This window comes from Lissotriton helveticus, chromosome 9 (assembly GCF_964261635.1).
Source record: "Lissotriton helveticus chromosome 9, aLisHel1.1, whole genome shotgun sequence".
NCBI lineage: Eukaryota > Metazoa > Chordata > Amphibia > Caudata > Salamandridae > Lissotriton > Lissotriton helveticus.
Window position 1 is genome coordinate 870,064,935 of NC_136070.1, and position 26,955 is coordinate 870,091,889.

At 47.3% G+C, this 26,955-nt stretch overlaps 1 protein-coding gene across 1 annotated transcript in view; it reads left to right on the plus strand.

The window, feature by feature from the left end:
- Positions 1-26,955, plus strand: part of LOC144781934 (WD repeat-containing protein 62-like) — a 636,677-nt gene that overhangs the window by 601,623 nt on the left and 8,099 nt on the right. The window contains exon 30 of the mRNA XM_078661021.1: positions 8,114-8,196. Within this exon, the coding sequence (XP_078517147.1) occupies positions 8,114-8,196 (83 nt within the window). The remainder of the gene's footprint in view (positions 1-8,113; positions 8,197-26,955) is intronic.

Below are 26,955 nucleotides of genomic sequence, written 5' to 3' on the forward strand. Positions count from 1 at the left end.
GGCTGCACGCTGGCCTGTTGAATGTTTCCTGCAGAGGACAGTGTGGTACCTTCGTTAAGAGACGGAATTTCGCCGCAAGTTCAACTATTAGTCGTCATTATACTCAAGGTCGGAGTTGTAGACCGGGGTCCTATCATAGCACGATAACTGGGTAAGTACTGTCAGGTGATGATTACCTGTCCTCCTTTAATTTGACTGGCAAGGCGCACACACTTCTGCGTAGGCTTCTTACTTTTTATGGTAGAGTATTGGCACTTTTATGAAGCAACAGGTTACCTGTTACAGTGCCAGTACCTACTTTGTGCCAGTGGTTGATATCGGGTCCACAGCACTTACTTTAGGGAGACGATTCTCTGATAGCAAAGCCGTCAGGGTGGTGTTACAGCACCCCCAAAATAAGCATGCTGGATTTCCGAAAGTGAATGAACGCTAAACATGCCTTTACATTTAGCTTTTATCTTGTTGCATTTGCAAAGCGTTCAAAGATAGGGGTCAAATGTCAGGTTATGTCTTCTGACAAAATGCTTCTCATTTTTGTAAAAGGGATATTGATTTTTACTTTTCATCTTATGACTGCAAAGTGAAAAGATTTTATAAAGTGACCTATGTCACAATATTGCTGTGGTATAGGGAGTATGAAAGGAAAGGCGGTAGGGTGCCCATTTTTTTCCTAACTTGCAACAAGATTTAAGTATCTGTAAATGGACTGTACCATTATTTCACGATACACTAGCAGCAAGGAAAGCTCAAATGAGGCACATTTTTATAGTTGTGAAGTGTGATGGAACAAAGATTTTAATATGATCAAAACGAACCGAGACACTTGGTGATACGCAAATGATGAATATACACTGAAACCCGTTTTCCACTATTATCATTTGTGCTTTATATATGGTTTTATCAATACAACTGCAAATTTATTGGTCATTTCAATTGAAAATGTGATGTCTGTAAATGACACTGAGCAGATACACCATTCTTTGGTAATACATTTACGAAAGTGTCCTCCAAATGACTCCATCCCCCTCACACAAACTACACCTTACCTCTACCCTGCTGAATGGGTGTGACCGATTTGTTACACTTGTTTTATTAGGTCTCGGCAGCGAGACCTATTGTTGTTAAAATGCCTCCCAAGGGAGACAGACAGGTGCACGAGCCGCTTAGGGTATGTGGACACGCTTTGCGCGCATGCGCACGCACACAGCGTTACTGAAGGCCAAAGGCACTCAGAAACACGCATACACACAGGCGCACACACACACACACACACACAGCCGCCGCCCCCCCCCACACACACACACGCCGCCGCCTCCCCCCACAATTAAGCCCCACTTACCGCATCAGCGGCCTCAGCCGCCACTCCTGACGTCTGCTGCCACTGCGGGGATAAGAATGCAGAACTGGATGAGATCCCTCGACTCTGGGAGCACCCTGCAGATCCGAAGCGTCCGCCATCCATGAGGTCGCTGTAACTGCGGCCTGCATCGGGCCTCGGGCCGGTCCACACCGTGGGGGCTCCTCGTCCTCTCAGGCAGGGGCTGCGCACTGCTGTGCACGTGTGCAAGCCCCTGGCGACGTGCGCGCCCCTGGCGACCTTCACGCCTACTGCGCTCACTTCATCCCTATGTGAGTCAGAAGGTGAGTGTGAGTGCAGAGTGCGCAGAGTGCAGAGTGTGAAGTAGTGAGTGCAGAGTGAGTGTGCAGAGTGTGAGTGCAGAGTGCAGAGTAGTGAGTGCAGAGTAGTGAGTGCAGAGTGCAGAGTAGTGAGTGCAGAGTAGTGAGTGCAGAGTAGTGAGTGCAGAGTAGTGAGTGCAGAGTAGTGAGTGCAGAGTAGTGAGTGCAGAGTAGTGAGTGCGAAGAGTAGTGAGTGCGAAGAGTAGTGAGTGCAGAGTAGTGAGTGCAGAGTAGTGAGTGCAGAGTAGTGAGTGCAGAGTAGTGAGTGCAGAGTAGTGAGTGCAGAGTAGTGAGTGCAGAGTAGTGAGTGCAGAGTAGTGAGTGCAGAGTAGTGAGTGCAGAGTAGTGAGTGTGCAGAGTAGTGAGTGCAGAGTAGTGAGTGTGCAGAGTAGTGAGTGTGCAGAGTAGTGAGTGCAGAGTGTGAGTGTGCAGAGTGCAGAGTAGTGAGTGCAGAGTGCAGAGTAGTGAGTGCAGAGTGCAGAGTAGTGAGTGCAGAGTAGTGAGTGCAGAGTAGTGAGTGCAGAGTAGTGAGTGCAGAGTAGTGAGTGCAGAGTAGTGAGTGCAGAGTAGTGGGTGCAGAGTAGTGGGTGCAGAGTAGTGGGTGCAGAGTAGTGGGTGCAGAGTAGTGGGTGCAGAGTAGTGGGTGCAGAGTAGTGAGTGCAGAGTGTGAGTGTGCAGAGTGCAGAGTAGTGGGTGCAGAGTAGTGGGTGCAGAGTAGTGGGTGCAGAGTAGTGGGTGCAGAGTAGTGGGTGCAGAGTAGTGGGTGCAGAGTAGTGGGTGCAGAGTAGTGAGTGCAGAGTGTGAGTGTGCAGAGTGCAGAGTAGTGGGTGCAGAGTAGTGGGTGCAGAGTAGTGGGTGCAGAGTAGTGGGTGCAGAGTAGTGGGTGCAGAGTAGTGAGTGCAGAGTAGTGAGTGCAGAGTAGTGAGTGCAGAGTAGTGAGTGCAGAGTAGTGAGTGCAGAGTAGTGAGTGCAGAGTAGTGGGTGCAGAGTAGTGGGTGCAGAGTAGTGGGTGCAGAGTAGTGGGTGCAGAGTAGTGGGTGCAGAGTAGTGGGTGCAGAGTAGTGGGTGCAGAGTAGTGGGTGCAGAGTAGTGGGTGCAGAGTAGTGGGTGCAGAGTAGTGAGTGCAGAGTAGTGAGTGCAGAGTAGTGAGTGCAGAGTAGTGAGTGCAGAGTAGTGGGTGCAGAGTAGTGAGTGCAGAGTGCAGAGTAGTGAGTGCAGAGTGAGTGTGCAGAGTGCAGAGTAGTGGGTGCAGAGTAGTGGGTGCAGAGTAGTGGGTGCAGAGTAGTGGGTGCAGAGTAGTGGGTGCAGAGTGAGTGTGCAGAGTAGTGAGTGCAGAGTGAGTGTGCAGAGTGCAGAGTAGTGAGTGCAGAGTGAGTGTGCAGAGTGCAGAGTAGTGAGTGCAGAGTGAGTGTGCAGAGTGCAGAGTAGTGAGTGCAGAGTGAGTGTGCAGAGTGCAGAGTAGTGAGTGCAGAGTAGTGAGTGCAGAGTAGTGAGTGCAGAGTAGTGAGTGCAGAGTAGTGAGTGCAGAGTAGTGAGTGCAGAGTAGTGAGTGCAGAGTAGTGAGTGCAGAGTAGTGAGTGCAGAGTAGTGAGTGCAGAGTAGTGAGTGCAGAGTGCAGAGTAGTGAGTGCAGAGTGCAGAGTAGTGAGTGCAGAGTAGTGAGTGCAGAGTGCAGAGTAGTGAGTGCAGAGTGCAGAGTAGTGAGTGCAGAGTGCAGAGTAGTGAGTGCAGAGTGCAGAGTAGTGAGTGCAGAGTAGTGAGTGCAGAGTGGTGAGTGCAGAGTAGTGAGTGCAGAGTGCAGAGTGGTGAGTGCAGAGTGGTGAGTGCAGAGTGGTGAGTGCAGAGTGGTGAGTGCAGAGTGGTGAGTGCAGAGTGGTGAGTGCAGAGGGGTGAGTGCAGAGGGGTGAGTGCAGAGTATTGAGTGCAGAGTATTGAGTGCAGAGTATTGAGTGCAGAGTATTGAGTGCAGAGTATTGAGTGCAGAGTATTGAGTGCAGAGTATTGAGTGCAGAGTATTGAGTGCAGAGTATTGAGTGCAGAGTATTGAGTGCAGAGTATTGAGTGCAGAGCAGTGAGTGCAGAGCAGTGAGTGCAGGTGCAGAGTGGTGTGTGCTGTTGAGTGCAGAGTGCTGTGTATTGGCAATGTAAATGACAATGCCATTTATTTATGAATTAAAGAAAAAAAAGAAATGTCATGAGCAATGCCAATAGCTCTACCTTTAATGATGCCGAGACCATTGCATTGTAAATGCTTGTTATAAGCTTTTCAGCGCCATAATGCTATATAGCAGGCAGGTTTCTGGGGGGCCTTCCAGCCCATCAGCCAGTCTTACGTGCTGCCTCAGGACCTGCACAACCAAATTCTCCGAGGACACTCCCATTGCCGGCACTGAAGTTGCATCAGATGTTTCAGCTAAGTTATCACACGTAGCCCTGTGGGGACAGCGGCCAGGTGTCTTTGACGCTTGTCCAATGACAGTAGTTTTCTTTGCATCCTCTTCACGGGGAGGGGAATTCGAAGTTCCTGGTGCAGATCCTCAGTCAGGGCTTGGGCTGCACAGATTACCATGCACCTTCTACCTCTCGATGACTGTCTCAATCAGACCATGCTCCTTGCCTTTTTTTTCCGATGGCTCCACCGGGCATACATGGTCACCATCTTCACTTCTCACTCTGCACATAGACTACCTCCCGATTGCACAGCAGCAATATTCACAATGGCTCCACCTGGCATACGGGGTCACTGACCTCAGTCCGCACAGCTACTGCCATATGGGCTCGGCAGTAATCTTCACAGCTGCCCCACCTGGCATACTGGGTTGCTGACTTCACTCTGCACATGGGCTACAGCCCACCGGTGCAGAAGCAGTCTCCTCACTCATCTCTTCCGGGAACCAATCGCCAGGATTTCTCTCAGGACCTCGCACCCTCTTCCTCACAAGGCGCACTGGTCTTGGCAAGCTGGCAGGCACTAGTGCTCCAGCTCCAAAGGCTGGTGGTCTTGGATTCCCTGTGTGATGGTGCCTCACTCAGCTGGCAGACTGGGAGGCCTTAACCTCCAATCCTGGTCACAGGCAGAAGTCTTTCAGAGCTTCTCCTTGCACAGCCTGACTGGCTCCTAGGCATTTGAAAACTTTGGGGGCCTCAAGCGCCCCTTATAGTCCATTTCCAGACACCAAAAGTTATTTAGGGTCTGAGTCTTTGAAGTTTATGTTGGGTGCCTACTTCCTTTTGAAGTGCTCTCTCCTCTTCCCTTTCTCCAGAGAGCAGTCTGTCACAACAGGAGCAATTCTAAATCTGAAGCCGTACAACGCAGGCCAAAGGAGTGGCAGTGATGTGTATCAAAAGGTTACCCCAGGACCTCAGCCCTACTCTGCGATCCTCTTATCAGTCCTATCTCCTTCCTGAGATGTGTCCAGGCCCCTTTCTAGTGACCTGTGTCTGAATCAAAGAGCACCCTTTGAAGTGTCCATTGCGTCCTTCCTAGCTCACAGGAATGTAACAATCGACAATTCAGTGTGGGGGATTCCTCTAACTTCCCATGCTCCTCCAGTAAGCCTTGGGTCTCCCAAAATGGAACCCAGAATCTTCCATGTACTGTATCATTCAGAGGCACACATGCACACCCAGATCATGCATATAACACACATGCACAGCACTACACACTAACCTGATGTTGGCCAAATGTGAGTTTAGCACACAGCAGCAGAATTTGAAATAAGTGGCACAGTAGGAGAACCTGAAATAAGTGAGCCTGTCAGTCTCACTCCAATGACACGGTAAAAAGGGCTGTTCACTTCTGTTGATCACTACATTGTACGCTGCCACCACCGTGCTCATGCTGCATAACTCCTGGCAAAGGCAGTAGCCTTTCACCGCTATGAGGGTTACACTTCGGGCAACCCTCCTGGTCCAAAAAGACTGTAATCCATAAGGTAGGCCTATATCATGGCACACTCATGATCAGTCTTCGTCCCATGGCAACAAAAATCAGCTCCAGGGATCCAGCCATCATTGTAGTTTGGGCCACTCAGGGCAGGGATGTACTTCCATCACCTTTTAAGGTACTTTTCAGTCCCAACAGGGGCGCATTTTGTATCTTAGAGTAATGACCCCCTTCCTCCACAAGGAAAAGTTCAAAATGCTCTCGCTTTATCTGGTCCTGCCTGCCTTGGATGTTGAGATTTGGAATGTCTGTACTCAAAACACACTTTACATGACAATGTTTACATCACAATATGTAAGAACAAATGAGAATAAGCAAGCACCCGCTCAAGCAGGTAATGGAGCCGCCTTGCGCTTCTAGACCGCACCTTTATTATTGTAGTCCAGAACCACTATATGCGATTCTTGAAGAAGGCCAACTAGATAACCCCCCTCATGTTCTACCTTCAAGGCTTTTTGTTTCCAGTAATACTTTCAGACCTCTGCAATAATCCAGATGCTGAAGCTACTTCTCTCACAGCAGGGCCACTACCTTACGGCCTTGGGAAAAAAATCCCAGGTGTCTGCACTCCTAGAAGGCGAAACACGTGTTGGCTGTATATTGTGAAATACTGAGAATAAAGAAGTGTTACCTCCTTCCTTAGTTCTGCTCACTTATTCTTAATTACTCTTATGTATTGTCTATTAAATATTTTCTGACTGATACTTCTGACCGCAGAATCCTCACCTTTAAAATATTCCCCATGTACCAGACTTGATCTGGGAACTTTACATAGCTGTGCCTCTAAGCACCACTAGGTTGTGCCATGTGGCGCTGCCTAGATGTTGTTCTGCCCCCGAAACGATGGAGTGGAGCTGCATATAAGGGCCACACCTGCTCACTGATGTAATTTCCTTTTTTTTCTGCCCCTCCAAACACGGATCTAGATCTCCATTCCCAGTTTTGTCAGCCTTCTGATGACTTCCAAAACAAAATCCAGTGTGCAAGGGATGATGTGCTGTCCTCAAACTACAGGGTTCATATCATGCTGTGACAGCAGAAAACAGATGTTTGTCATGGACCTGTTCAAGGTGTTTCTTTTGTGCTTGGGTTTATAGCAGGCTCCAGACCATGTGATGTGATCACCTTCATGCATTTAACAGCCATCTTGCACCACTAAATGGTACATTGACGAACACTGGAAGAAGTCATGGGCCTTGTGAGATTTGCGCAGCTGTTCCAAGTCGAGGGCATGGACCTTCTCCAGAAGAAACTCCCACTGGAAGTCACATTCGCGGTCAAGTTCCTCCAGTAAGTCGAAGTCCAGGCAGAAGCATAAGAAAGGGAAGCAGGATGCCACTGTGTCAAAAGAGAAGTTACATTGACATAAAGGTGGCAATTGATCTTGATCTTGCTCCCGCTCTCCGATTGAGGAGCCAATCCCGCACTTCATCCCGATGTGCTCCGAGTTTCCAAGGTCATTGGCAACACTGCAGTGCCTCAAATCCTTTAGGAAGTTCATGCATGCTCTCCCAGCTCCAACTGATGTGCCTTCGCAGGGGCTCCCACCCCTACCACCGGCAGATCCATTGTCTGCATCATCTGAACCACTTGGAGCTGCCATGGTTCAGCACAACTCCAGTGCAGACGTCCACTCTGGCTCTGAGACCTGCGTTGGTCTTGTAGAAAAGTCACCCTTTTTGCATGGTTACCCCCCACCTTTTGCCTGACATTTGATGGAACTTGACATAATGTGCCCTGGGTCCCTGACAATCAGGTTCCCAGGGCCTGGGGTCTTTCCCAAAACTGTACGTATGTACCCACCATTGGCACATCTCTGCCCACAGGTAAGCCACTTGTAAAAGTTACCATGGATACCAAGGGCACTGTGACCAGAGAAAACCTTTAAGGGCTGCAGCATCTATTGTGCTACTCTTAGCGACCCTGCATCTTAACACCCACACTGCCATTGCTAGCTGTGTGGTTAGGTGCAGAGAAAAGTGAAGTCTCGACATGGCACACACCCATGTGCCATGTCTGCAACCCACTCCCTGGGGCCTAGGTAAGTCCCCTCTCTAGCATCTGAATCGTAACAATATCTGAAGAAACAAAACTTGCTATAAGATAAGAAATGGACATCCAGAGGCAGCAACATTACAAATATTATTTTTAGTCTGCAAGTTTAAAACATTCTGGGCAAACCGATATTTGATTTGTTTTTTCACTTAAGATAGGTTTATGCAAATCTCATTCACAATAACCTGATTTTCTTCACAGTAATCACTAGTTCAGGGAAAACGCGTGTTGACAGCTGTTGATGTTTTCCAGTGTGCACGAGAAAGGTTGCTAACTTTTATAAATTGAGATAAAGTATCAACTAAAATGCAAATCAGCATATTCCTTTAGCATATACTTAACTAGTGCTTTATAGTTTCTGCTACTCAATAGGTTGTGTTTTAATTGTTCCTTTATTAGTAGCCTACAGTAACTATGTTTTTGAAATTTTATTTAGGCCAAGTCACCGTTGCAAGATGTGAGATGATGGTAGAAGATCTTCAGAAAGCATTTCAGAAGGCACTCCAGATGTATAATGAGGTAAATGAAAATAACAAGCAATGCCTGTAAGTCTGGCTTAGTAACTGAAAGTGTCCCTTCACTCACTTGAGAATTGAGGCACTCAGTAACTCAAAATGCATGCATTCTGTCACACATCCTTGCACACATGCATCTTTTCATCTGTCCACTGACTCATTATTGCATTTACCCGCTCACCTCTAGACAATAAAAGACTCAAACTCTACAGGAATATGCAAGATAAATTAAAAGAATAACAGTAGAAATAAGAAACAATGCTACTACCTAAACAATACAAATATATGATTGCAGTAAATGTAAAAAATTGACCAGATGGTGTTTGCAGCTAGAATTGTGTCCTATTATAAAGTTCCAACATGGCCACCACATTTCAAACCAATGTGTTAGCCATGTTAAAATTATAAACCAATGGTGCACTCTGCACAATACCATCCAGTCTAGGCAAGCGTAAACATCGTACAGAGTCGTCATATTCCAATGGTATTTTGCATAGTGCATCATTTTGTGTCTGATTTGTTGCTTCCGAAAGTGGCTGCTATTTTTGTTTGGTAAAAAAGTGATTCTCAGTGGACAATACTTTCCAAGTTGTCCACTGTATCTGAAAGAGAGATGTTAGTGATAGATTCCTTACCTTAGAATATCCCCAGGTGTCAGACTAGATCCGGAAAGTTTTTCGTCAGCAGTACCCCTGCGCGTAAGTAGGTGTCGTTGTGCGGCTCCGCGTCCGTCGCTGGCGTCGTAAGCGCCGAGATGACGTCACTGAGACTACTTAGGTGCCACCCATGCACGCTGACGTCAGTTCTTTCCTTTTCCGCGCCAGCAAGCGCACATCCGCTTAGAGCACGTACCCTGGTCACTTTTTTACTAACTTTTTTGAGACTTTTGTCTCTACTTCTTTTTGAGTCTTTGACTCCTGGTGCCACGTAGGGATGCCTGGGTTTAAATTCTGCAGGGCCTGCCGCCGAACGATGTCGGTGGCCGACCCCCATGGTGTCTGTCTCTACTGTCTGGAGCGGGACCATGACTCCCGGTAATGTTCCGACTGTCTTGCCATGGCTCCGAAGGCTTTGCAGGAGCGGTCCCAAAAGCTGCTGCAGGCCCGGCAGTCGTCTCTGCACCGTTCGAGGTCCAGGGGTCGCTCAAGGAACCGACCGCGGAGCCATCATCATCGCTCCTCGGGGTCGAAGTCTTCACCCTCGGAATCGGGTAGAGGCGTCACAAGAAAAAGTCGAAGAAGCGTATGCTCTCTTCAACCTCCCCCCGTAGGTCTTCGACGCAGACGAGGGGGCCAGGGGTCCTTCCGCCCTGGTACCGTTGGAGCCTGAGAGTCCCCCGGCGACATTGGCCCAGGTGCAAGAGTTTCTTGTCATCATAGATCGCCTTTTTAGGCCTAGGGCTCCCGCCGGCGCGCCTTTGGACCCCGTGGTCCCTATTGATGGCCCTTGCTTGCCACCGGCTCCGCCGCCGGCGGCTCCACGCCGTAATGTCCTCCGCTGGCTCTGTTCCCGGCGCCCTAATGGGTTCCGTTCATCCCACCTCCGCCCTTGCCCGAGTTTTAGGGCAATTTTGCTCTGGCTTGGGACCCTAATTGGGACATGGAGCCAGATCGGCACCGACCGGCGCCGTTGGATCATTTCTTTTCCCCTGTGTCTCCCGCGCCGCTGCAGCCTGTGCCTCAGGTCATGGAGGAGGGGAATGACTGGGAGGAATCGGAGGACCCTCTTGCACGGCACTGCAATTCCAAGCATGAGTGGGCGGAGGACTCGGAAGATGCAGGTGGCCTTGACCTCTCCTCTGAGCCTGGGTTTGTGTTTCCTCCCGCTGTCATGGAAGACGGCGCCACATACACTGTGGTGCTCCATAGAGCAGCTGATGCTCTTGATCTGCCTACTGTTACTCTCAAGACGAACATCCTTACTGAAGTGCTTCAGCCGGCGGCAAGTTCTTGGAACCTCTGCTTCCATTCAATGAGGCCTTGACTGATGTTTTGATGGTAACCTGGTCTAGACCAGCCACAGGTGTTCCTGTTCCTGTGGATAAAAACGTGGCTAGGCATCACCGCCCGGCACTGGTGACCCTGCCTTTTTCCGACCCCGGGGAGCCTGGTCATTCAGGCCTCCACTTCCCAAAGTGCATTCCCTACCGCTCCGCTGGATAGGGAATCAAAAAAGCTGGAACAGTTTGGTAAGAAGTTGCTTTCCTCTGCCATGCTAGGGCTGCGGTCAGTCAACACCGCATGCCTGCGTGTCAGTAGGTAGCGTCCTGCGGCTCCGCGTCCGTCACTGGCGTCGTAAGCTCCGAGATGACGTCACAGAGACTACTTAGGCGCTGACAAATGCCATGATTGATTGATTCTTTTTTTTTTTCGCGCCAGCAAGCGCATATCCGGATTGAGCAAGTAAGTTAGTCACTTTTTGTCTACTTTTGAGACTTTTATCTTCCATCTTTTTTCTCCTGGTGCACATAAGGATGCCTGGCTTTAAGTCCTGTGGGGCCTGCTGCCGTAATATGTCGGTCGCGGACCCCCACGATGTTTGCCTCTACTGCTTGGAAACTGACCACGACTCCCAGGACTGCTGGGATTGTTGAGCCATCGCCCGAAGGCCTTGAGGGAGCGGCACTGGAAATTGCTGTGGGTGGACGACTTGGAGGACGCCGGCGACCTCGTTGTCTCTTTTGACCCAGGGTATGCCTCTCCTTCACCTACGATGGAGGAGTGCGCTTCCTACACGATGGTGCTCTGTCGGGCTGCTGAGGCCCTCAAACTCCCCACAGTGGCCCTCAAAACCAACCTCCTCACTGAGGTGCTCTAAACGGCATCTACTTTGTCGGAGCCGTTGCTTCCCTTCAATGAAGCCTTTACCGTCATCTTCTTGGGCACTTGGTCGCGGCCAGCCACGGGGGGCTCCTGTGGATAAAAACGTTGCCAAATGCCGGCGCCGGGCGACCCTGCTTTCTGACCACCCATCCCACGCCTGAGAGTCTGGTTATCCAGGCATCGACGTCGCAGAGTGCCTTTCCCACGGCTCTGCCAGATAAGGACTCCAAGAAACTGGATCAGTTTGGTAAGCGGTTGTTCTCTTCGGCCAGCTTGGGGCTGCGGTCGGTGAACACTGCATGCTTGTTGGGCCGCTACTCACGCAGTGTGGGATACCGTGGCTCAGATGTTGCCTCAGTTTTCTGTGGAAGTCCAGGCTATCCTTTCTAAAGCGATTGCTGAGGGAAAAGATGCAGCTAAGTTCGCCATTCGGTGTGGTTTGTACACCGCAGACTCATTGGGCAGGGCGAAGTGTATAACAACGGTGGCGTTGCAACGCCACGCCTGGTTATGTTCGACTGGGTTTTCGCCTGATGTCCAGGGCTCGCTCATGGATTTGCCCTTCGACGGCACCCGCTTGTTTGTAGATAAGGCCGACAGTGCCTTGGAGCATTTTAAGAACTCGCGAGCCACGGCCATCTCCTTGGGTCTTTCTGCTAAGAACCCGACCGCTCCTGGTTTTCGTTCCTTTGGTGGCCAGGGCAGAGGCACCCAGGCACGTTCCTCCAACAAGTCTGTGCAGACCCAGCCCCAGTGCGACCGTGGCCACGGTTTCCGCTGGGGCGGGGAATCATCGCGCGGGTCAGTCCTCCTCCACCCCCGCTACTCCTTCCTTCAAACCTTCCTAGTCCGTGCTTTGTGGAGCACCCCACGCCGTTGGGTGGCAGGTTCAGCCACCACCTCCCCCACTGGTGTGATATCACATCAGACAAATGGGTGCTGCAAATAATCTGCAAGGCTTATTCCCTCCCCTTTCAGTCCTCCCCTTCTGCCATGCCACCTCGGTGCCACCGCATGTCGGGGGATCATTTGCTTCTTCTCCAATCGGAAGTCATGGCCCTGTGGTACTGAAATTCTGCATCCGTGTCATAAAAGTCGTCGTATCATGACGATCTTGGTAACATCATACCGAAAATGACGAGTGTAAGGTGTGTGAGTATTTTCGTCACGATTGACTGACAAGATCACCATGAAATCAAAGATTCCGTTCTGAACCCCCAGGTTCCATTTTTTGTACGGCAGCCATTTTGTGGTTGCCCTCACATAGGCCGGTGACTAAGGCCAACCGAGTCCTTGGACACGTACACCTTTACCTGACTTCTGTGTGACCTGGGCAAGCTGACTCCGTTGCCCGAAGCCAAACCTGCTCAGCCTGTTTCTTTCCCAGTGGCCGATCGAGATTAGGAATCAAGCCACAACATGCCATAAACCCTGTATTGCACACAGCTATGTCTAATCTTACTCACACCTGTCTCTGTTCCTTTCTTTATGGCCTGCTTTATGATGAGGAGGTGCCCAATATTATTAGGGGTCCGGACGATTATCTGATGAAAAGTGTTGGGCCTTGCCAGGTAATTGATTGTGGGCTGGACAAACTGAAATAAGGGCTTGTCATCATGATTCTGCTTTTTCTTTGTCGTGAAAATATGTGAATGGTCAACTGTAAATAAGGAATGTTCGCCTGAAGCATAATATTTGGTATAAAAGGGATGACCAGCTTTGTAAAGTTGAGCAGTCTCCTGAGAACATACACCGTGTTGTACTTCTAGGATACCTGTTACTGGCTGCAGCCAATAAATCTGATCTTTGACATCACCAAGAAGTTTCTGTGTTTCTGTAGTCTGAGACAGGAGAATCCGAAGTCTTCGGGTGTGTCCCCTGGCACCGCTGGGTTCTAAATAACCCGGTACTTCAGCCCTCTTGGCTTAGGGGGCCATTGAGTGCGTTCCCCGGCAGAAGGTAGGGAGTGATTGGTATTCCCACTACTTTCTGGTCCCCAAGAAGGACCCCAACCGGAGCACACAGTGGTGACGGATGCGTCCCTCCTGGGATGGGAAGGCCACTTGGGAGAGGCGGAGATCAGAGGCCTCTGGTCTCCGGCGGAGTCCCAGCTCCATATCAACCTTTTGGAGGTTTGGGCGATCCGACTTGCACTGAAAGCATTCCTTCCCTCTGTCCAGGGAACTGTAGTGCAGGTGTTCACGGACAACACCACGGCCATGTGGTATTGCAACAAACAGGACGGGGTGGGGTCCTGGACCCTATGTCAGGAGGCTCTGCGCCTCTGGACAGGGCTGGAACATCAGTGCATTACCTTGGTTGTTCAACACCTGGCAGGTTCTCTGAACGCCTGGGCGGACGAACTCAGCCGCCGGTGCTTGATGGATCACGAATGGCGTCTGAACTCTGACGTGTTGCAAGGTCTCTTTCAGCAGTGGGGAGAGCCTTGGTTAGATCTATTCGCCACCGAAGAGAACACGCAATGTCATCAGTTCTGCACGTTGGAATTTTCAAGACTGCACTCGCTCAGCGGCGCCTTTCGTCGCGAGTAGAGTTGCAGTCTGCTATAAGCCTTTCCGCCTATACCACTTCTGCCCAGAGTGCTGAAGAAGATCATCCGCGACCAGGCCCAAGTCATCCTTGTGGCTCAGGATTGGGCACAAAGATACTGGTATCCCGAGCTACTCAGCATGGCAATCGATCCCCGATCTGACTGCCTCTTTGGGAGGATCTTCTATCGCAGCAGCAGGGGACGGTCCACCACCCGAACCTGTCCAGCCTCCACCTCCATGCGTGGAGATTGAACGGTGACAGTTGACCGCTTTCTATCTTCCTCCCGAAGTCTGTATTGTCATTCTGGCAGCCAGGCATCCCTCCACTAAGACGGTAAAAGGCCTGCAGGTGAAACAAATTTGTGGCATGGTGCACAGCAAAGGCTGTGGATCACCTCTGCCCCTCTTTCAGAAGTCCTTTTGTTCCTTCTCTCTTTGGCCCAGCAGGGCTCTGCTCTGGGCACTATTAAGGGCTACCTTTCTGCAATTTCAGCCTTTTTGAGGCTTCCTGATCAGCCTTCTCTTTTCAATTCCCCTGTTGTAAATAGATTTCTCAAAAGCATTACTCACCTTTGCCCTCCTATTCTTTTTGTGATGCCGCAGGGAGACTTGAATATGGTTCTTACCTATTTGATGTGCGCCCCCTTTGAGCCGCTGCACACCTGTTCTCTTCGTTTATTAACTTTGAAGACTGCTTTCCTGGTTGCCATCACCTCCGCCAGGCGCGTGAGTGAGCTCCAGGCTCTTTCCTGTTAACCTCCTTTTCTGTCGGTTCATCCGGACAAGGTTGTGCTTCGCACTCATCCTTCCTTCTTGCTAAAGGTTGTTACTGCCTTCCACATCGGGCAAACTATCACCTTGCCCACCTTCTTTCCCCGCCGCACCCTTCCAGAGAGGAAGAGAGGCCCCACCGTCTGGACCCAAAACGTGCGCTCTCATTTTACACACAACAGTTCCTGGTGGATGACCAGCTCTTTGTTGGCTACGTAGGCGTCAAGAAAGGCAGAGCTGTACACAAGAGGACTATCTCCCGCTGGGTCGTCTTGTGTATAAAAGCCTGTTATTCTCTGGCTAAAAGGGAACCTCCGGTGGGGTTGCGTGCCCATTCTACCAGGGCGACAGCAGCTACTACTGCATTGAGGCGTGGTGTCCCCCTGCAAGACATCTGTCAGGCAGCCTCGTGGGCCTCGTTGCACACTTTTACTAAGCATTATTGCCTTGACAGTCAAGTTCAGAGAGACATCTTCTTTGACGCTTATGTTCTCAGTGACTTACTGGCGTGATCTTGGTTTGCAAACCCACCACCGGGTTTAGTATTGCTGGGGTATCTATTCTAAGGTCAGGAATCTGTCACTATCGTGTCACTTTCAGATGCACAAGTTACTTACCTTCGGTAACGGTATATCTGTAAGAGACATTAGTTAGTGATAGATTCCTTACTGCCCCACCCATCCTCCCCGTTCTGGGAACTGATTTCTAGGGTTAAGGTCATCCCTTTCAGGGCCCTAATTTCAATGCACCAGTGGTCAGTTTCTTGCATGGCTCTGCGTTCCTGGTGCGGAAATTTGTGTACAGAACTGACGTCAGTGCGCGAGGGCGGAATCTAAGTAGGTGCCGCAACGTCATCCCAGTGATCATGACGCCTACGACGGAGGCGGAGCCGCACGGCGCCACGTCCGACACGCAGGGGTACTGCTGACGAAAACTTTCCGGATACAGTCTGGGGCTTGGGGGCAATACTAAGGTAAGGAATCTATCACTAACTAATGTCTCTTACAGATTTATCGTTACCGAAAATCAGAGCACTCTACTTGATGTGCAAATGATAAATATGTTTTCTGAAACCCAATTTTCACAGAATATTGTTAATACACTATATAGTTTTATCAGTAAAGCTGCAATGTAGCGGGAAGGTTTTTGGCCAGTTCTTTGAAATGTGTTGCCTGTAACTGACAGTAGGTTACCACATCATGCTTTAGTAATATATTTATTAAAAGTGGTGTTTAAAAAAGAAGTGAGAAACACTCCTGCCCCACCCTGATGGCAATGCTATCAGTAAACTGAGAGGCAAGTCAGGTGTCATGTGTACCCTATATGTGGGCTAGATGTTTATTACACACGAAGGAAATGTTTAGTCCGTTTAATCAAACAAAAGAGGTTTTTTTGTATAGTAGAAATGCTGAACACACATGTTTGAAGGTGCACTTGTGTGAGAATAAAGAAAAAGGTGACTGTAAAATAAAGTAATTACCAATTATCACACAGTTTGAGACCAGTTTTCGGGTCAAGTACATTATAGTTAGGTTAATTACATTATTCAAGTTACTTTACCTTCAGGTCTAGTAACATTTTTATGATTAATTTGCAAGCTTTGATCCTGCTGGTGAAGTGTACCTCATGGTACATGCAGGCTTTGCAATGGTTCGTAAGTCCCAGTGGCGGAAAACCAATCTCTCCTACCTGGTCCAGATTTTTGGGAGTCTGTGAAAGATCTGCAGTGGTGGCTAACGTACTGTGATTGGGTAAACGGCCGACCCTCTCCTTTCCTTAGCCAGAGCTGACAGTGGTGACTGATGTATCACTTCTGGGTTGGGGTGGCCACCTGAGAGAGGTGGAGATCAGAGGACTCTGGCCTTCAATGGAAGTTCAGCACTATATGAACATTCTGGAGCTCAGGGCTATCTGCTTGGCATTAAAAGCCTTCCTCCCATCTATCATGAAAGTCTGGCACGCAGGGGTACTGGTCATGCACAAATCTTCTGGATCCAGTTGGACGTCTGGGAAATTCAAAGGTAAGGAATCTGCGGCTAGATTTTGTCTCTATCAGATAATGCGTTACCAAAGGTAGGTAACTTGTTCATTAAGATGTGCTACACATGAGTGAAGGAGCAGCTCCCTGATGGCTTGTGGGCCCATTCCACCAGGGCCAAGGCCGCTGTTAATGCGTCGGCACACAGGCTACCTGCCTGTACATCTGCCAAGCTGCCATGTGAGTTCACTCCACATGTTCATGAAGCATTACTGCTTGGATAGTCTGGTCCTTTGAGATGGGCATTTCACTAACAGTAGATGTAACTCTGACCACCAAGGCAAATTCGACTTTTAACAGGGTAGGATATAGTAACAGAATCGACTACTTTTTGGCTGACGTAAAGCTCTGGCCGGTAATTGTGGATATGGATACAGTCGATCTCTCAGGTAGTGACCATAATGCCCTTTGTATGCTGCTACGTGATGAAGTACCTCCAGCCCAGCCATCTTACGGTAATAGAGACATGGGTTCCCTCTTGTACACCAACAATCTTAAGACAACTAGATGGGACTGGATGCTGAAAACCCCATAAGCACTGGAAGTGATTAAGAATAGTGTATTTGTCACCTATAAGTTCCTATCGAAGCTCCTTATCGCTTCTAGAACCAAGAATTGTGCTATTGGAAAATGAACAACCCATATCATAGGTATTGGGGTAACAAAGGCGCCGGGGTAATACTGTGCCTAACTCTGATAATTGGTACAGTGGTGAATGCAGGAAAGTTAAGAATGGGTTCATTACAGCTTAAGACAAAAGCACTGCCAAACTCTTCTAAGAAAAGGAAGTTGTATCACCAACTGATAAACAAAGCTAAAAGAGAATGGGAGACTTCCCTATGGACTAATTTGCATGTATTGGATTGTATTGTAATTGCATTTATATAGCGTTTACTACTCCTTACGAGGCGTCAAAGCACTTTTTTGGTGGGTAGCACGCTACTCTGGGACCCGTAGAGGATTAGTGTTGAATTAGTATAGTGAAACATGCAAGTACATTTTAAGTGGTGGATAGGTTAGTCGGTTATTTGGCTTTGGAATGATAGCATAAGGATAGAGGAGGAAAAAAAGGTTTGCATTTATATAGCGCTTGTTACCCCAACAAAGACAATTTGTCATTTTGGAAAATAGTTGCTGGTTGTCTCAATGATTGTAAACAAACCCTCAAATTCTTTAGCCAGCCTCAAGATTGAATGGCACATTTTGAACAGCTTTATTCTAATAATTATTGCATTGTATTTAAAATGTATATAGCGCAAACTATCACCCTGCGGGTATCCTGGCACTTAGACTTGAAAGTAGGCACCACGTGAGCAGACCAGAATATCAGTGGGAGGATCTAGTTTTCAACCCTTGGAAACAGCCAGGTTTTCAGGCTCTTTCTAAAACAGGTCAAGGAGGTGGCCTGTCTAATATTCTGGGGCAACTCGTTCCATAGGCGTGCGGCAGCCACGCCAAAGGCTCTGCCCCCCAACCTGGTTCTCGTTAATCTGGTAGTCATTATCAGACTTGCACTGGATGAGCGAAGCTGCCTCTTGGGGTTATACCAGGTAAACCTCTCTTGCAATGGGACTGGGCCCAAGTCATGTGCTGCTCTGTACACGATACAGAGAGATTTAAAACAGACTCTTTCCTTGATAGGCAGCCAGTGTAGATCTCTCAAGGCCAGGGTCATAGAAGACCTGCGTTGCCTATTTAGCGCCAGTTTTGCTGCCATGGACTGGACTCTCTGCAACCCCTGCAAAATATATTGTGCTGCTCCCAGATATAGGGAGTTGCAGTAGTCCAGTCTGCTCAGAATTATGCTCCTTACTACAAGAGATCGGGTGTCCTTAGGCAGCAACGGGAGGATCTGCCTTAACGTGCGCAGCAAGGAAAAGCAAACACTAACAGTTTTGTTGGCCTGTGACTCCATTTGAAGATTGTCATCCACCAGGACCCCCAGATTACGCACCATTTTGACTGGAGCCAGGGGGTCATCCTCTAGGGTGAACTTAAACTCCAGCGGAAGATGTTGAGACAGTCTGGTGGCCGAGTAGGATACCACCTTTGGTTTTTCCCCATTAAATTGCAGGGAATTTTTCCTGAGCCAGCCCGCAGTCTGGTGCATACATTCCATAGGATCTGTTTTTGGGGAACAGAGGGAGCAAATAGATATTAAAAAGAATAGGGCTTATCGCAGAGCCCTGCGGTACCCCGTGGTGTACTGGAGGCTTACTGAAAGTGAACGGCGTCATGGTCACAGCCTGTTGTCTCCCTGACAGATAGGATTGTAACCACTGCAAGGCCCGTCCTTTCACCCCTATTTTTTCCAGTCTTTCCACCAGTACTGTGTGGCTCACCATATCGAATGCAGCCGATATGTCCAGTAATACTATGACAGTTGGGTTCCCGTTGTCGGCACATAGTCGTAGATTGTCCATTACGGTTGCCAGGGCAGACGCAGTACCGTGGCCTGGGCGAAAGCCAAATTGGTCCCTATCCATATTATGTTACTACCAAGAGCGATGTAGAGGCTATACGAATCGGTCACACCCCTAAGTGTACCAACCTGACCTTTTTGCTTAGTGAAACACTAACATCCATTAATTCCTGTATTCCCAGTCATGCTATGGGGCCAGACAGACTGCCCAACGATCTATATAGGGAAAACCCAGAAACTTGAGGGCTATACATAAATCTGTTTTCTAATACAATCCTAGCTGGTGTAGAGATTCCACCCTTCTGGAAATTTGTTGGAAATTATTACTATTTATAAAAAAAAATGGGGACCGGGCAAATGGTCTATAAGCCTGATTGACTCCCTACAAAAAATCTTTGGTAAACAGGCTTTGGCTCGTATACAAGAGTGGATTAGGGACAAGAGTATACTCTCAGATTTGCAGGCGGGTTTTAGGCCAAATGTGAGTACTGTGGATCAGATTTTTTGTTTTGCCTGCATGTACTGGAGAGAGGTGATTATTGGCAAGGACAAACTATATGTTGCCTTCTTCGATCTTCTTGCAGCATGTGACTTGGTTCCTCGTGCCAAGCTATAGAGAGCCCTTGAGGAGATGGGCTACCATCTCCCCTGTTGTACATCCTTTGGAGGTTTCCTGCTGATACATTGCTCAGATGAAGTGGGGGCAGGACAGGGCCTTGACCGACCCCATCCACATTAATGGGGGGGGTCATGCAGGGGTGTGTTCTGGCACCCACTCTCTTTAAATTATATATAAACAGTGTAATTGGCTTTTTGGATAGAGATGGGTGTGATGCACCCAAGATAGGAAGGCAGAGGGTTCCCGCACTTATTTTTTGCGAACAATTCTTTATTAATTTCTAAGCCACCACAGGGTCGGCAACAACTCCTGAATTCCTTTCAACTGTTTTGTGTGGAGCGGGGCTTGGAGCTTAACAGCTCCAAGACCAAATGTACGATTTTCACCGGACAGACATCGACTTTCTGTAAGAGGAGGGTGCTAGCGTGTGATACAACTCTAGATATAGTGTCTAGCTTTGAGCATTTGGGTATTAGATTGACCAAAAATGTATGCTCGTCACCTCAGGTGGAAAAAGCTCATTTATCTTTGATCCAAAATACTGCGTATATTGGGAAAATCCACAGAAAAACATAATCGAGAAGGGTGGCTCTGGCATTGGACATATATAATGTGAAGGCCCTAAAGGTGGTTCTATATGGTGAGAGCTGTGAGGCTATTCAAATACAGAGTACCTTTTTATAGTGGAGCAAAGGTTTTTAAGAACCCTACTGAATCCGCCTGTAAGTACACTGTTGATCCCCCTATATTTGGACTTGGCCCAGCAGAAAATTGCCCACAAGATTGAAGGCAGAATGTTGCCATATTGGTATAGGCTATGGTCAACACCTAGCCTGGTTTCCTATCAGGAGGGAATCGAAGATCTTGTAGTCCCACAGAACGCACAGAAAATACTGTGGCTCTGTGCCATTAAGGCCCTCCTTCACAGATTGAAATTGGACAAATATTGGACCTCACCAGATAGCAGGTATTTGTTGGAAATGCTAGTTTAAAGGGACTATTTTGGGAAAGTGTGACAGTTGATAACGTTGAACAGTGCAAGGGCTCTTATCTGTATCTTTCATTGACTGGACACCAATGGCCTTTTACGAAAGTGCTTTTGATGAAATTTTTCCTCCATTAGCAAAGAAACTATCTTCAATTTATGTATAGCACTTTACCTATAATATCAATTACTTGTAGATGGCAACAGTAAAATGGTCCATACGATGATCTGTATGCAGGCTGTGAAGGATGCTCTGAAACGCTTATCCATGTTCTGTTTTTTTGCCCCTTTTATAAACACATACGTGCAAAATGGATTGTTCCCCTGTGCAAAAATCTGGGTTGTAGATAGCTTCAGGAAACATTCAGAATATTGCAGTGTGATACTAGTCACATAGTTTTTTGTCTGGCAATGTTTTTTAAGGCATTTTGGATAAAGTGTGCTAAATTACTTCAGTCTGCTACTGACCTTTGATAAGAATTATTTGATGTTTGGGGGGGTTTGTGGTGGGACATTTTTTACGCTGTAGCTTTTCTGTGATTCTTTTTCCTTTTATATCTTTTAATAGTGGTTTGTGCCATGGATTTCTGTGGTTTTTATACTGTGTTTTTTATTGATAAAGTTTATAAATTTGTATATATGTTTGCACGTTTATGTCTGTGTATTGTGGCAGTTTTGTTTGTCTATACTTTTATGATCCATAGAGATAAAAAAAAAGTCCTATGGTATGGGTCAGTGAGATGCTTATTAGAGAGTTATTGAACATTTATTAGTAGGCAGTTTAGAGAATATGCTTTGGTGATGATGTAACTTTGTTTTGTAGTAGAGTCATCAGTATTTTGTGGGCTTCTAGCAGGTGTTTTCTTAGTGAAGCAGTACACTTACATATGCTGCCTTCCATGAGAAAGAATCCAAAGTCCCTTCTGTGATCTCTCACTTCAGCATCAATGCAGCGTTTTGGTACATCTCGCTTGTAGAACGAGATCGCACACTGCTTTATAGCGCTACAGATTTTAAGGAAGAAATGCATATGTAGGCATATCTTTATGTAGTCCATAGATAACGAACTACTAAACCTAAAACCGTATCAGCCAGCATTTGTTGTCATATTTGTCAACATTTAAAAGGTTAGTCTTTGAAGCCAGTTGGCCTGAGGACAAAACGGCATACTTATTTTAACAACGCCCAAAAGTTGCACAGAACTAACTGAACATGTAAACAAATCACCAATTATGTGAAAGACTAACGCCAAAACCAAGAAATTATCTAAGATGACTGACAGTCAAGTAGCACAACAAAAAGATAGAAATTCCAAAACCCATGGAATCTGTTCCAGCGCCTATGCAGGAAGGAAGAGGGCCCTTTAACAAAGTGGAGAAGTAGAAAAGGAGACAGCAAAATCGCTGTCTCTCCTTTTTAAAGTTGGAACATTTTGGTGAGGATTGCTCAACTTTAGTTGCAAAGAATCAAATGGAGAATAAAACGTATTTAAAGGAGTTTATGAAAAACAATTTGGACACACAAAGCGGCACAGTGAATATTGGTGCAAAATAAACATGTCTCTGTACTTTCCTTAGAGGTGATGCTCACTAGTGATAACATGTGATCAACAGGTGTATCAAAAAACACATGAACAGCGAGGCCCATTACAGCAGGTTCTCAGCAATCATATAGGTCTGTGATTTTAAAATCCACAATGATTCGACCCCAATAAAAATGGCAGAATCATCATCAGGACTCCGGGGAATACCACAAGCCCAAGATAGAGCTGAAACAGTAATAATGAGAGAGTGACCAGAGTGAGAAAAGAAAAAGAAAAGGGTGCCAGTACAAGTCATAGTCAATACATGTGAGACCGTACTTTAATTATGAAAGGTAATGCAGTTGTTAAAAGAGGGGGCCCCTGGTGGCAAGCCGCAGAAACAGGGTGGGCGGCAATGGCCTAAATAAAAAGTAATGGAAAGAAGAGCTGCTTAAAGCCCTCAATATGGGTGATACTGGAGAAGGGGAGAGTGTCAGTAGTATAAAAGGCACTGCCCGGAGCTGAAAATATGTTGGATACCCATAGGGTAATACAAATAATAGGGTGTCCCAGTATCATGCAGAACCTAGGGAATATCAAAAATATATAGACAGTGGTTCTGCCATGGGGAAGGAATTTCTCACTTTTGCTGAGATCTGTCTCTCTAGCTCGTTGTATCCTCCTGAGTCCTGATGATCCTGTCATTTTTATTGGAATCAAAATGCCTTCCACTTTGAAAATTCGGACCCTAGATTACTGATGAGAACTATATGACTGATGAGAACTAGCTGTAACGAGCCGTGCTGTTCATGTGTTTGTTGATACACTTGTTGATCCATCATTTGAGTTTATCTCCTCTAAAGAGATCACTTTGCACATTTGTTTTCTACCAATATTCACTGCGCCTTGAAATTTATTTTTCATAAACTTCTTTGAATACATTTTATTCACCATTTGGTTCTTTGCAGCTAAACTATTGTTACTAGGGACCAGTGTGTTTTTTTGTTATAACTACAAGGAAAGGAATAATAACCTTCGGGAGAAAAGAGTACCTCCTTGTCCGGCTAGAAGGTGGTGTAGGGAGTGTGTGCAGAGTCCCTGCAGTTCGCTGACCCTCCTGGCCGAAGTAATGGCCACTGGCAAAGCAGTCTCGAAAGTTGATAACCGAAGGGCAGTTGTTCAGTGGCTTAAAGGTAGCACATATTTAAAAGTCAGGGCACGGTTTAAGTCCTACTGGGTCATAATGATTGGTCTGAAAGGAAACACGTGTTGCAAACCTTATAGGAACCTAGGAACAAAAGGGTGACTTGAACAAAGGAGGTTGGCCCAGCAACCACAAGACATGCTGAAAAGACCGATAAGTAGGCGGTAGGGAGGTGGTGGCAGCGTCTCCTGATCCGCTGCTGCATTTGAAGGTAAACTGACTGACTGCTTGCTGTCCTGACTGCGAGGGCTGCGAGGAGTTAGGAAGGAGAACAACACGCAAGGCATTTTTAATAGTGAATATCGTGTTTTAAATACTGTTGCTGGAATTGATTTTAAAATCCACTCAGGTTGCCTAAATTCCTAAATACTCTCCCCCGCACTTCTACATTGTCAGGTTCGATACTGAAGCCTGTCCGCCCCGGTCCGACTCGGCAATTATTGCCGTAGAGCGGAGGGCGGCCAGGTAAGAACCAGGCATTATTTAATTCATACTTCCGCTAGAGCGGAGGTCAGCGCTCTAGCTGTCACCGCCCTCAGGGCTATTTAGGTTGGTCTGACCTCGGAAGCGCTGCGGTAGGGAGGTGGTGGCAGCGTCTCCTGATCCGCTGCTGCATTTGAAGGTAAACTGACTGACTGCTTGCTGTCCTGACTGCGAGGGCTGCGAGGAGTTAGGAAGGAGAACAACACGCAAGGCATTTTTAATAGTGAATATCGTGTTTTAAATACTGTTGCTGGAATTGATTTTAAAATCCACTCAGGTTGCCTAAATTCCTAAATACTCTCCCCCGCACTTCTACATTGTCAGGTTCGATACTGAAGCCTGTCCGCCCCGGTCCGACTCGGCAATTATTGCCGTAGAGCGGAGGGCGGCCAGGTAAGAACCAGGCATTATTTAATTCATACTTCCGCTAGAGCGGAGGTCAGCGCTCTAGCTGTCACCGCCCTCAGGGCTATTTAGCCACGCCCCTTCAACAAGCGCGCAGCGGTTGCGCGCAGGGGGCGCCTTCGAGCGCGCCTAAGAAGCGCCGAAGAAAAGCCCGTCTGCGCCCGTCCGCGACAGGACGTGGCTAGGGGCTATGGAGGAACCTCTGGCCGAGATTGATTTATCTAGGCGGGTCTATTCCTCGCAGTCCTTACGACACGATACAATCCGTTAACACCACATTGTAAGTTACCGCTTAATTGTCTTCCGGAAGGGCCATTCTCATGTAGGTCATGCCGAACACAATTTACAACAGAAAAACCATATTTCTGGCAGGATCCTAGGAACCCTTCTGTGGTTACAACTCAGGGAGGAAACATTTTAAATATTTTGTTGTGCAATGTTAGATCACTAGTCAAGCATTCCTTCGAGGTCTGGGATCTTATCTCCACCTATAAACCTGATCTTTGTTTTCTAACGGAGACCTGGCTTAAACCTCATTCTACCCCCGCTATTACCCTTGGTATACCGGAGGGTTATAAAATTGTCAGGCTGGATCGACCTATAAAAACTGGTGGGGGTATTGCAATTGTTTTTAAACAAGAGATCTCCATATCGGTCATTGATCAACATTTTAATCCTTCTTTTGAAATGCTGATTTTTAGGATTGGCTCCTCTCCCAAACACAGTAGGAAAGGAGCCTTGGTCTATAGGCCTCCGGGCCCTTTAAAAAATATGTCCAAGGAATTAGTGTAAGTACTGGCTCCTCATGTGTGCCACGATAAAGAATTCCTGTTACTTGGAGATTTTAATCTCCATAGTGAGGATAAAGTCAATAGTGAGACTCAGTCCTTTCTCACTGACATTTCCTTTTTAGGATTACAACAATGCAATAGTGGACCAACGCACCAAGCAGGACATACTTTGGATATGATTATATCTAACTTTCCGGGTATAAAATGTGGTGCTCCTAGACAATATCCTTGGACCGACCATTTTGTGCTTGCGTTTTCCATGCTAATGAATGATCCCCGTCCCACTCCTTGCATTCATATTCAAGCTAAACGTAGGCAGTGGCACAAAGTTAACGCTGTTAATTTTGCACACAAATACTCTTCATCTTTAATTGACGGTTCAGATGATATTGACATTGCCCTTTTAAATTGGGAGCATGCAGTTGATGCTGCAGTACAGCATATTGCTCCGATAAAAACTTTTAAACCTAGATTTGCTAGGAAACAGGAGGTCTGGTATTCAGAGGAATTACGTAATCTTAAACGCGCGGCTAGAAAGTCTGAGAAAACATGGAGAAAATCTGCCAGGGAGGAAGATAAAAACTATTATAGAGTCAACCTCAGCATCTATCATAAAGCCTTACGGCTAGCACGGAAAAACCATGTTACTGCTCAGTTAGATGCTGCTGGCAATGATTCTAAAGTTTTATATCAAATTGTCAACACGTTCATAAAACCAACAGCTTGTGAAAGTGCTGACATGGCTTCACAACCCCTGTGTGATAGTATTTCCTGTTTTTTCTCAGAGAAAATTGATGCCATTTATGATAAAATAAAAGCACTGGGTCCTGACTTAACTAGTCCAGATACTTGGACCCCTATCCTGACAGCTCCTATCAATACTTGTGCTTTTAACGAATTCCCTGAAATAGCATTGTTGGAAGTTCAGAAACTATTTTCTGATATTAAAAGTGGAAGCCCGGCAGACTTATTACCAGCCAGACTTATGGGTCCGCTGGGGAGTTTACTAGGTCCTGATGTGCAAAGACTGGTGAACCTATCACATGTATCTGGAGTGGTCCCATTGGCCTGGAAAAAAGCCCTAGTTAGACCTATTAGGAAGAATACATCCATTCCTTGGTCTAACATGTCCAACTTGAGGCCCATTTCCCTTCTACCTTTCCTAGGGAAAATCATCGAAAAGCACACCAATAAGCACCTATCTACCTACCTAGAACACTCTGGTAGTCTCGATCCCTCGCAGTCAGGTTTCAGACCTAAATTTAGTACTGAAACAGCTTTAATGTCAGTAACTGACGATCTACGGTTGTACCAGGACAGAGGTTATTCTGTTGTCCTGGTGCTACTGGATTTATCGGCAGCGTTCAATACGATTTCCCACACCATCCTGATCGAACGACTGTCTGCGAGTGGAATCGGCGGAAGGGCACTGGACTGGATCAGAAGCTTTCTCTCCAATCGCACCCAATCTGTCACCATGGGCGACTTTAAATCGGAGGAAGTTAACATTTCCAAGGGGGTTCCACAGGGCTCATGTTTGAGCCCAACGTTATTTAACACCTATGTGGCCCCCTTGGCAGGTGTTACTAGAGCTTTTGGTTTTTGTCCAGTGTCCTACGCAGACGATACGCAGCTGCTCTTCCCTTTTAAAACTCTTACCCCGGAAATTTTACAATCCTTTTCCGATGGGATGAAGGCAGTTGCAAGGTGGATGTCATCCAACTTTTTACAATGCAATGTTGGAAAGACAGAGGTGATGCTCTTTGGTGAAGCCAGGATTCAATGGTCCCCTGAGTGGTGGCCCTCTGATCTGGGGCCGGTCCCTGTGCCAAAAACAATAGTCAAGAACTTGGGCGTCAGATTGGAACCAGAGCTAACCATGAAGCAAAACGTTAACATCACTGTAGGATCTTGCTTCCATGTGATTGGCCTTCTTCGTAAAATCTTCCCTTTCCTCCCTGACTCTCATAGGAAAACCCTTGTTCAGGCTCTAATCATCAGTCGGCTTGACTATTGTAACGGGCTCCTGGCAGGTGCAAGTGAGGAGGTTTTGGACCGTTTGCAGGTGGTGCAAAATACGGCAGCCAGGCTGGTGCTAAATGCACCCCCTAGATCTCCCTCCAGACCGTTACTTCTTAAGCTCCACTGG